The sequence below is a fragment of the Barbus barbus genome (genome assembly GCF_936440315.1).
Source record: "Barbus barbus genome assembly, chromosome: 45".
Classification (NCBI taxonomy): Eukaryota; Metazoa; Chordata; class Actinopteri; order Cypriniformes; family Cyprinidae; genus Barbus; species Barbus barbus.
In genome coordinates, this window is record NC_136723.1 from 20854212 (window position 1) to 20866961 (window position 12750).

A 12750-nucleotide genomic window follows, 5' to 3' on the forward strand; every position below is an offset into this window, starting at 1 on the left:
AGATCACTGAGCACCAGAACAGCCAGACACAAGAACAGTTTTTTCCCCCAGGCCGTATCCCACCTGAACAACACATAACACACCCCGGTACTGTACATCTGTAAATAACCCATCAAACCTTCATCTGTACATAGGACACATGCACATTCACAGTTCTGTCTATGGCCAAGTCTCTTTCCTGTATATTTTTATTACTATTGTTATCCTTAATTATTGTATATTCTCTTCATTAGTGTTCTTTATCACCTTAATTATATGTTGTCTGCACTATGTTTGTACTTTCTGTACTGGAAGCTCCTAACACCAAGACAAATTCCTTGTGTGTGCAAACACACTTGGCAATAAAGCTCTTTCTGATTCTGATTCTTCTTCTAAATATCTAGAAATTCAAAATTAATTTACCGTGCAAGTAAAATGAAATTTTATGTTGTTTCTGTTAGTTTTTGCTTAAAACAAGCAAACATATTTGCCAATAGGGCAAGAAAAATTATCTTGTTTAGCCTTTGAATTAAGATTAGAACATTTTTATAATTTTAATTTTTTTAGAAAACAAGACTTTATATCTTAAATAATTTTACTTGTCAAGTAAATGCATCTTGATTCAAGAATGTTTAGATATTTATACTAGAAAACAAGACGAAAATACTAAGTGAGAAAATCTTTTTTTTGCAGTGCACCGACAGCTAGTTTAGTTTTACTTTTCTTTTTGATTTCATTTTGAAAAGCTTTTTATCTTTGCTGTTTACCTCACGTTACGCTATGGAGGCTTTCTTTTATTTACTTTTTTAATTTATTTGATTCCTCAGTGTTTGATAAATGTTGTGTAATTTATTAGTCGGTGTCTACAACCCGAATTCCGGAAATGTTGGGACGTTTTTGAAATTTGAATAAAATGAAGAATTTCAAATCACATGAGCTAATATTTTATTCACAATAGAACATAGATAACATAACAAATGTTTAAACTGAGAAATTGTAAAATTTTATGCACAAAATGAGCTCATTTCAAATTTGATGCCTGCTACAGGTCTCAAAATATTTGGGACGGGGGCATGTTTGCCATGGTGTGGCATCTCCTCTTCTTTTCAAAACAGTTTGAAGACGTCTGGGCATCGAGTTTATGAGTTTCTGGAGTTTTGGTGTTGGAATTTGGTCCCATTCTTGCCTGATATAGGTTTCCAGCTGCTGAAGAGTTTGTGGTCGTCTTTGACGTATTTTTCCATTTAATGATGCGCCAAATGTACTCTATAGGTGAAAGATCTGGACTGCAGGCAGGCCAATTCAGCACCTGGACTCTTCTACTACGAAGCCATGCTTTTGTAATAGCTGAAGTATGTGGTTTTGCATTGTCCTGCTGAAATACACAAGGCCTTCCCTGAAATAGACGTCATCTGGAGGGGAGCATATGTTGCTCCAAAACCTTTATATACCTTTCAGCATTCATAGTGCCTTCCAAAACACGCAAGCTGCCCATACTGTCTCTATGTTCTATTGTGAATAAACTATTGGCTCAAGTGATTTGAAAGTATTTTAGTTTTGATTTTATTCAAATTTAAAAAAACGCCCCAACATTTCCAGAATTTGGGTTGTAATACAGCATGTGGTGTATGCCATCCCTCTTCTTATTAGTTTCTGTTAATAAACATTATGTAAGCTAGTTTGTCATTATAGCCTACTGTTTTATTGTTGTTGTGCTTTTTAATTAAGAATAACAATGAATCCATCTTTTGTTTTAGTCTTAAAAAGTGAAAGGTGTATAGATGTAAGCAAAACAGACAATCAGATTTTCTTATCTTGTAAGACGTGACAAGATCGCAAATTCGATCTGAAGCCCAGCTTATAACATAGCAAAAGAAGAACTCCCGTTCACAAAATTCAAATCACAAATCACAAAATGGGTTGAATGTTAACCACTTTTGTTAACTATGATAAAAGTTCATCAGCATGCATTGATTAATCCCATGTTGGAAAAATTTTTATAAAAAAAGCGACCAAATTATGTGCTCATGCGACCAACTGAGAAAGTTAGTCGCAAAAGAGCGACCAGTGGGAAGAATGAGTCTATGATCCAGATGTAGTATTTGCTCAAAATGTTGCTTTTTTTATGAAACTTACCTACATTCAACTGTTGATAAAAAACAGTGCTTGAAGTGCTTTATTTGTTTAAAAGTAGAGTCTCTGTTCTTTATTTTGATGTATTGCATGTTCAGATATTCATGCAACAAAATATTCTAGGGGCCATGATATTTTAGTCAAAATCATCAAAAATGCTGGCGGTGGCTGCCAACTTTTTCCAAAAACTCTGGTAGGGAAAGAGTAAAAGGAACAGTTCACTCAGAAAATGAAAATCATGTTATTCTGTATTTTCATTTGGTGAACTGTTCCTTTAAAAACTGGTGTTTAGTGTTTGTTAAGTAGTAGTTTAAGATGCTGTCATTTTGTAATTATTCAATTATTTGGCCTTTTATTCTTTTGAGTTCGGCCCACATTTAGATGGATGTGATGCAGCCGTTTTATGTTTATTTAATGACTAACCCTGAAAATGTAATGACAGTAACACGAGTCACACATTCAGCATTATATCACCGTCTGTGACTAATATCTGTCTGTAGGGGAGACCAGGGACAGTTGTAACACTTTGAATTCCACTAATCAGAAACAACCAACAGTGATGTAACTCACTGTGCTCATGCTCCATTAGTTTCCCTCAATTTTTGCTAAATGGAGCCACGTCTGAAACTTCTGGACGGAGTTATATAAAAAAGGTTGATTTGAGGTAAAAAAAATACTTTTTTTTCTGATGTACTTTTTTGGATGCTGTTATAGGATCAAATGTCTATGAATTCAAACAAGTATTATTAGAATCACTGTTTTGTAAGCTACAAATAGAAATGTCTAACAAGTGTCAAACTAGCAGTCAAGCTAGCTCACATGAGATGAAAACATGGTTGGTGATACTGGGACGGTTGTAACGCCCCGTTACAACCATCCCAGTATCACCAACCAAGTTTCATTTATATTGTAAAAACTAATCAAGCTAAAAAAAATTGCATAGTTTAGCTTTAATGTGCAAATTAAAAGTAAAATGTGCACTGTGCATTTTAACACTGTGCAAATTAAATGTAAAATGTAATTATCTTTTTTTATATAAATATAGTCAGTGGAAACGTGATTGCTTACAGCATGCCAAAAATTAGGAAGAGGAAGACAGACAGGGGAGTCCCATTTCCTGTGCTGGAAAGGGCTTCTGATGAAATAAGACAGGGAAAGTCAGTCAGGGGAGTGGCCAAAACATATGGCATTTGCCATGTGACCCTGCACCCATTCTACAAGAAGAGGAGCCAGGGATCAAAGACACGTCCCAGAGTTGGATACTGGACTCCGAAAAGGGTTTTCACACTAGAGCAGGAGCTCTTCTTAAAAGACTACCTAATGCAGGCAGCTGATTTATATTATGGGTTGAGCCCTCTCTCTGTTGTTGAGAATGTTTGAGTTCATGTTTAAACTTTTTTGAGGTGTTCTACCCATTAAATAAATTTCTTGTATTATAATTTGACGGTTTCACCTCTTTTTTGTCATGTAGTATGAAAAAAAGGTAATCATTCCTTAAAAATATTAAATGAATAGTCACAATAACATGACTGATAAATAATATTTTCCATTTTGAGTATATGATTGATTAATTATGTATATTTTAGACATGTTACAACCGTCCCTGACATGTGTTACAACCGTCCCTGTACACTGGGACGGTTGTAACAGTGGAGAGACTGTATTAAAATTAATTTTGCAACCTGTACATAGTTCATAAAACCACTTAAATACATTGTTTCAGAAGTTGACAGATTGAAGTTTATAATATAACAAATTGGTTATTCCAGTATAAATGGTTTTTGATGTATTGCTAAAATGGCAAAAAGTGTTACAACTGTCCCTGGTCTCCCCTACATATTAAAGGTCATTTCTTGATACCTCGTGTCTTGGGCTTTTATCTGGTTATAGATTTAACTTCTATACCTCCGTTCAAAAAGTTTGTGGTCAGTATGTTTTTTTAAATATTTCTGAAAGAAGTCTCTTCTGCTCACCAAGGCTGCATTTATTTGATAGTATACAGTAAAAAAATTAAAATATTTTTATTAAAATATCTGTTTTCAATTAGAATATATTGTATGTAACTGTTTGCTGTGATCAGAAATCATAATATTCTGCTGATTTGCTGCTCAACAAACATTTCTGATTATTATCAATGTTGAAAACATTTGTGCTGCCCAATATTTTTGAGGAAACTGGGATACATTTTATTTTTCATGATTCACAGATGAACATAAAGTTTGAAAGAACAGCATTTATTTGAACTCAAAATCTTTTCTAACATTATAAATGTATTTTCTGTCATTTTTGATCAATTTAATGCATCTTTGTTGAATAAAAGTATTAATTTCTTTAAAAACAAACTGGTTTACTAACCTGTAGCGGTGCTTCGAGCCCAGATAGCTGAATTTGGACAGTTTCCTTGTTAATGAATTAGACTCGTTCTCTGGCATTCTGTGAAAGAAATTTTATTAAGAATATAAAAAAAATTTATCAACATTTCAATGAACAACTTCACAGGATTTATGTGTTATTTGTTCATTCTCCATCTCATTTTCACTCCTGATGAAACATGGATGTCATTTTATAGTCTCCTTCCAAACATCTGTGGGGCAAATCTGTTGTTTACAGCCATATTTTAATGAGCTAAATTACAGAACGAGTGTTAAGGAGAGTTTTCCTCTCATTAAATTCAAAAGCTGTAAACGCGCAGCTCTGATAAAACGCAGAACCAACCAGCAGAAAAATTAAAAGCCAAAACATAATGAGAGATCAGACTAGAACTGAGAAGTTCTGTATAATTTGTCTCCACTGTGTTTCTGCTGGATAAAACATTCAGAGATCTGTGTGTTATGATGACAGAACATGATTCGGCTTGTTTTTAAAGTCTGGACGGTCCTGTTTCAGCTCAGTGTTTCAGATGTGTTCAGCTCTGTACACGCCACATAAACAACTGTAATAGCAAACAAGACTAACAATCGATAATTAATTATAAATAAATTAGTTAACAATGGAGTTCTACAGCTTTTAGTAGATGTTAATTTCAACCAGGGTTATTACAGTTAACTGAAACTAAAATTAAAACTAAAACCATAATGGTAAACATTTTTGTTATTAAAAAAAGAAAAAAAAAATTAAAACGTATTTTATTTCAGCTAGGAGATAAATCGACATTTCTCATTTTCACATAGTTTAATGCGATGTACTAAAAATAGTTAAAACTGAATAAATTAATAATGAATATAATTATTTAAAAAATGAATAAAAATGAGCATTAATTTATTGGTGCTTTTAATGTAATCAGATTAATTTGGTCATATTCAATAATATTTTTTAACTTAAATAAAATAGTTAAAATGTACCAAAAAGAGCTCAGTTTGTAAGTTACCTGATAAAATAGATGATCAGATGAATATATACATGCTATATAATAATCCAAAAAACTGATCATATCAAAATTTTGGTTTCTGCATCAGTTATTTTAGTATTATTTACATACTTTTTAGTTAGGTTTTTTTAATAGAATTGTCTTTTATTTTGATACTTTTAGTTTTCATTTAAATGTTTGTTACATTTTTAATCATTTTGATGTGCTTTTGTCATTTTTATCAGTTTGTGTTTATTTATTTATTTACAAATATACTGTTTAGGTTTAGTTTATTTTTATTTCAGTTTTGGTTTTAGTTCAGTTTTATATACATTTATTTTTCCAGTCATCAATTTTAGTGCTTCAAATGACACTAAACAAATTTTAAGAATTATTGCCAAAACAGCATTCGTTTTTAATTAACTTACTGTACCAAAATAACTAACACTGAAATAAAAAATAATTTAAAAAAGTATACAGACACATAAAAATATAAAATAAAAATAAAAATGACAAAAAGAGATGACAAAATAGTTTTAAATGAAATTAAAATGAAAAAATAAAATATTAATCAAAAACATTAAAATATAAAAATAAATCTAAATATTAAAAAAACTACAATAATATCAATGATAATAAAATAGCACTGATTTAAATATCTACTAACCAACATGAACAAATAATGAACAACTATATTTTTACTAACATAAGCTAAGATGTTAACTAATGCATTAACTCATGTTCACAACTGAGACCTTAAGTGTAACCAATAATTCTGTTCTTAACGGTAAAGTCTGCGGGAGTTTGGAGGCGTAACCTGTCCAAACGTCTTTGTGTTTCTCGTTCTTGAGTTTCACATGCGGATTAGCAGCAGAAACCTCCAGCCGCTTGTGTTCTGAGCGTGTAAAGCTCTTTGGGGATCGGAGTGAGACGGCTCTGATTCAACAAACACCAGAGACGACTGTGAACGCGTAAGGATTGGAACGCAGCCCCCGAAAGCTTCTCCTCAGAATAAAGAGCCTCAGTAAAGCCGCGGGAGTCTGAAGGGCCCTTCGGTTCACAGCGTTTCTCTGTGAGAACTACAGGAGAGTGTAATGCAGCGGGTTCGGCTTTCTGCACAAAACAAGAAGTTCAGACTGGATTAAGATGTTTTTAAAGTGCATGAGGTTGTTTCAACTTCATACGACCGCAATCCTTTACGAAAAACCAAAGCAGTTTTATGCAGTGGAAATGTGTAGCTGTTACTCAGTTGAGCCTTAAAATTAGTGTTTTATTGGTCCTTGTAATGCAATCAGGTCAATTCTGTCATATTAAATGATATTTTTGACTTTAATAAAACCATTTAGTTAAAATGCTATCACAAAAAGCACATATCAGTATATCAGATGTTCATTTTATATATGGCGGGAATTAAAATATTACTTATTATGGGTACTGAATGATGCATGTTCAAAAAACATGGTAACACCAGGCTATAATATCCATTTTGCATTTGGTATTTTTTATTTACTATTATTAATTTTTAATATTATTAATTGAAGTTTTTTATTAGTATTTTGAATAAGCTTTTATTTTTAGACTCTTATTTTAATTATTAGTAATTTTATGTTTATTTTAAGTATTACTATTTAGGTTTAATTTAGAATTTTTTTATTTTATTAACAGTTAGCAATTTTAGTGCTTCAATTAATCAACTGAAAATAAGAAAACTAACTGAAATAATTTAACTTTTAATCGAATCGTTATATTTTCTTTTATTCAAGTTTTATTTCAATTAACAGGTTAAATTTTATTTCAGTTAACAACGTAACTTATGGGCTTTTGACATTTTTATTAACTATTTATTTTTATTTGAGTTTGATTTTATTTCTAATATTATTATTTTTTTCAATTTTTAGTGCTTCAATTTCAAATGAAAATAAGAAATGATAAATTTAACCTGTTAACTGAAATAAAGCTTGAATAAAATTAAATAAAATATAAAGATTAGATGAAAAACATATTTCAGTTAGTTGCCAAGGCAACATTTCTTATTTTCGCTTCGATGAAGCTCTAAAATTGCTAAATGGAATTCAAATAAATAAAAAATTATTTTTTAATTAAAAAAAGAAAATTACAAAATTAAAATAAAACTTTACATTAAACCTAAATAGTAAACTTTAAAATAAATAAAAACGAATAAAAAAGCACAAACTAAAAGTCTAACTAAAATTATAAAAATAAAAGCTAAATCAAAATATGAATAAAACTATAGCACATAAATATAATAAATACTATATCATGATGTTACCATGGTTATTGGACATGCATTATTCGGTACCCATGAAATTGAATAATATTTTAATTCCCGCCATCTGATACACTACTGTATTGGGTAACTTCTTTAAGTAAAGCAGGAAATCTCTGCTGCTGTACCTGAAGAAGGTGTGATGCTCCACGCAGCACTTCCACAGGTTCTTGCAGGCCGTCTTACTAGGAGCGTCGAAGAAGAACGACGTCTCATTGCACTGAAAATACACAGGGAAGCTGCATTTAAACGGATGCATGCAGATACTTGATGTTAAATGTTCATCACCGGTGGTGGCCCTCATAACCCGCCTGTGCTCTCATTAGTGGGTCAGATGAAGAGAGCCAGAGTCCTGGAGAGAGAAGACGCTTCACTGCAACTTAAATTGGGCCCTGGAGGAAACGGGTTATAGACACTGTCAAGAGGCTTGAGGCCAGTCATAAACCTCCATCAATCATGGGATTCTCATTGATTTTCCACCCAGAGCTTGTGATTTTATGGAAGCAGTTGCGATAAAGAAGTCGCTAAATTTAAAGTCGCTTTAAAGCGTCTGCTAAATGACTAAATGTAAAGTTAAGGAGGTTTATACATGAATTTTGTTGCTTGCTTTGAATGAAAAAAAGTCTTTGAATATAGTCAAAAGTCAAGTCTAATGTACTTATATAGCGCTTTTCATAATACACATCGATTCAAAGCAGCTGCACAGAAAATCATGATGCTGATATTTATAATACCTCACAGTGGCAATAGTATAATTCAATGACTGCATGTAAACTCAAGGGATTTTCTGAAACCTAGAGATCACACACACTTCATTTATTTATTGTAATTTTATATTAAAAAGAAGACTTACATCTCTGCCCACAACCCGCAGCTCAAACTGGGTTTCCTTGAAATACACTTTCGTAATTCTTGGCCTGAAACATTAATATTTTATTTAACACTGTGAATAAACACAAAACAAAACAGAGTGACAAAGTCAAGTGTAAAGTGTTCATATAAAATAATATAAAAGTAATACTATAAATGATATCATGCAGTATCTTGTATCATGTCATACCATATATCATATATCTCATATCATACATATCTTATAAAATCAAATCATATCTCATACTATATCTCAAATATCTAATTTCATAAACCTCATACCAGATCATATATCTCATATCATATCATAATCATATCATACAATATATATCATATATATGATATTATCATACTATGTTACGAGGTATATGATATATCTAATTTCATATCATATACCATGTCATATCAAATCATATCACACCATATCATATACCAAATATGATATCATACATCTCATACCATATCATATATCTTATAGCACATCATATCAATGTCATATTTCATCATATATCATATTCGGTATGATATATGATATAATATTATCTCATATAATTTTTTGAAATTGAGATTCATACATAATCTGAAAGGTGAATAAATAAGCTTTCCATTGATGTATGGTTTATGATAGGACAATATTTGGCTGAGATACAACTATTTGAAAATCTGGAATCTGAGGCTGCAAAAAAAAATCTAAATATTGAGAAAATCGACCAAATGAAGTTCTTAGCAATGCATATTACTAATCAAAAAATAAGTTTTGATATATTTACAGTAAGAAATTTACAAAATATCTTCATGGAACATGATCTTTACTTAATATCCTAATGATTTTTGGCATAAAAGCAAAATAAATCATTTTGACCCAAACAATGTATTTTTGGCTATTGCTACAAATATACCCCAGCGACTTAAGACTGCTTTTGTGCTCCAGGGTTACATATAATATTATGTCATATATCATAATATTACATATATCATAGCATTTATCATACCATATATATTTAAAATTCAAAAACATCCTGAAACACATCCTTAATGTGGGTTTTGAATGACATGCGGGTGAGAAAATACTGACAGAGTTTTCAGTTTTGGTTGAATTATTCCTTTAATAGGTGAAAAATTCAGTTTAAACATCAACCTACCAGAAATATTTGCCCACTTGTGTTTTGTTTTTGTAAACCACGACCCCGACAGGTGTCAGGCCCAGGAAATACTCCGACTGCTTTTCTCCCTGAAAACATTCATGCATTAAGAGACTAATAAACAAAAACACAAGCAATTCATCATCAATATTCATTGAGTACACTGCCAGGATTATTAATAAATTAGATTAAGAATCAAGCTGGAGCAGCAGAGAAATGAATTAAATCATTAACAGAAAAGACAAATGTTGGTAATCTATCCAATCAAAGAGAGTTAAATGAAGGAGAGAAACAGCTCTTGATTAAACAGGGCTGAACTTACAAACACAGGGTGCAGATCCACGCCGTACATCTCCAGTGTTTTGGCAACTGCTAAGTAATTATTTTCAGCCTCGGCAGGCACCTGACCCCTGAACAGAGAGAACGACACAACACACAACTGAGCAGAAAAAACACCAACATACACTGCAGTCATCCAAAACAATCTAAATGAGCAACATGATCAAAACTTTGCTGTTAAACCTGTCACACTCAATCTACTCCATGTCTTCTGTCTCTGATTGATAGTTTAGGGGTTTTTATCAATTAAAATCTCTTTTAGTGTAATTGTACAACTCCAGAACATCCTTCATCTTCTGAGAAGCGTTCATTTCTTCATCTTCAGCATTGGATTATATGTTTGGATCATTTCAATCTCATCTTATTAAGATATATTATTGGAGATACAGAGTGATGACTAATATTTAGATCATTTTATGTCAGTATCTGCTGTACTGTTCTCATTGATTTACACTACAAGCGTAATTTCATCATATAAATATCAGCATCTGCAGCAAATTCATATTTTTGCTCAGTTTGGGCCTCTGAATAAAACTGAGCTGTTTTGTTCCTCTTCAAGTATGAACTCCATATTCTCAACTTTTGTTTTTGTTTTTAGATTTTCTTATATATCTGGTCTAAAGGCTTGATAAATGTGTATTTCATTATTTCATATGTCAGGCTTTACAAGGTTAAATGTTCTCTTGCAGCAAACAAGGATTTACTGTCAGCAAATATTTGAAATAGCAAAGTAAACAACAACAGCATAAACTAAAAAAAAAAATGAATGTGATTTTCAGGGATCTCAGGAAATCAGTGATTTGTAAATGTGTGTTTGTAACGGACTGAATAACACTCATTCCAGTGAGGTCAAACCTGAAAGCGGTCGTGCTGAAACAATGTTTATTTAACCTACTAACACTAATGCAGGAATGCAGAGTCAGAGCATGATATTAACATAACAATAAAGATAAGAGAAAAATATACAGATCCCGGGAAACATCAAAGAACAGACCCAAGAAAAAGTGCATACATACAACTTCAAAATATAGATTTTTAAAGGGGTCATATGATGCAATTTCAAGTTTTCCTTTCTCTTTGGAGTGTTACAAGCTGTTCGTGCATAGATAAGATCCCTAAAGTTGCAAAGACTAAAGTCTCAAAGATATTCTTTATAAAAGTTAAGACTCGTACACGCCCCCCTAAAGCGCCTCATTCAAACACTGCCCCACATGTCTATGTCACGATGTGGAAATATTTGCGTAATGCCATCCAAATGTTCACTCAAAGAAAGGCGGTGTGGTTTCAGTAAGATGCAGCCATGTCAGGGAGACGCTGTGTGTTTCTAGACGGAAGAAAAATAACTTTATTTGGCCTTCTGAAAGTAGATGCAATTAGGAATCATTGGTTAACATTTGTTTACAACACAACAGCACAACCCAAATGTTCGAATTTGTGCAATGCATTTTATGGACGACAGTTTTGTGAACCTAGTAGAAGGGTGGCTGCGCACAAAGGATATTTCTAAAAAAAAGGGTTAATTCCGACTTTGCTATGACAATCTGGCACTTCTGAATCAGCGACTGCAAGTATGTTTTGTTATTATTTGCTATTGACTGTTCATATGCGAGTTTTGCATGTAACGTGTCGTGTGTGTGTGTGTGAGGGGAACAGGGTCCCATTACAGCGGCGTGTACAACCCGTCAGATATCGTCTTAAGATATCGGCAGATATCGGCTTGTGTTCTGCAAATATATATGAGCATCATCACTGTGTCTGTCACGCAACTCCCTTCTCGAGCTTGAACTGATTAAACTAACTTGAACGCTGAAGCTCGCAATTATGGTAAGGGACGTTACATTTCCGATGTGTGCTTGTGGTGTTCAGCCAATCACAATGCACTGTGCCAGTTGGCCAATCAGAGCAGACAGCACTTCTTGGATGTTGGGGCTTTGTAGAAAACAATGCGTTCCAGAGGGGCGGGGCATAGAAGACCTACAATAATGTACAGTATTTGAAAAAGAATGTGTTTTTTGAACATTAAAGCATGTCAACATATTCTGTTACACCAAATACACAAAATTATGATCTTTAAAATAGCATCATATGACCCATTTAAAAAAAATATTTAATTTCTCTCTCTCTCTCTCTCTCTCTCTCTATATATATATACAGTATATATATATTTCATAAAATATTATTTCATAAAATAGTTTTTATATAATTTTAAAAATGTTTTTGCATTTTTAAGTGTATATATAATTTTATATTTTTTAATTTGAATTATTGTTATTTATTTGTATTATAATTTATTTATGTCTATGAAACAATTGAAAAAAGATGAATACTACTTATACTATATATTTATATTTCATTATATTTTTATTTTACGAGCTATATTTTTAAAATATTTTTTATGTATATAAATTGCAAACAAACAAAATGTTATAAAATATATATAATATATATATAAAAATTATTTAATACACAGTTCTTCACTAAACATAATTTTTGGTAGAATTCTTATTTTAAAAAATGCACTTCAAAAATAAGTGCATGCTCTGTGTTACTGTGGTCACATGTGCAAGACTGCATTAAGGATTCTCCTCACAGTAGCGGCATGGCTTTGCTGAACGTAGATGCTCTATTATAAGTGTCGGGCCCCGTCATTTTCA

At 32.0% G+C, this 12750-nt stretch overlaps 1 protein-coding gene across 1 annotated transcript in view; it reads right to left on the minus strand.

Annotated features, from left to right (window-relative positions):
- LOC306863908 (band 4.1-like protein 4) overlaps positions 1 to 12750 on the minus strand; it is a 52859-nt gene that overhangs the window by 13654 nt on the left and 26455 nt on the right. The window contains exons 7-11 of the mRNA XM_079407502.1: positions 10080 to 10167; positions 9758 to 9846; positions 8599 to 8662; positions 7874 to 7965; positions 4468 to 4545 (exon numbers count right to left, since the gene is read on the minus strand). Of these exons, the coding sequence (XP_079263628.1) occupies positions 4468 to 4545; positions 7874 to 7965; positions 8599 to 8662; positions 9758 to 9846; positions 10080 to 10167 (411 nt within the window). The remainder of the gene's footprint in view (positions 1 to 4467; positions 4546 to 7873; positions 7966 to 8598; positions 8663 to 9757; positions 9847 to 10079; positions 10168 to 12750) is intronic.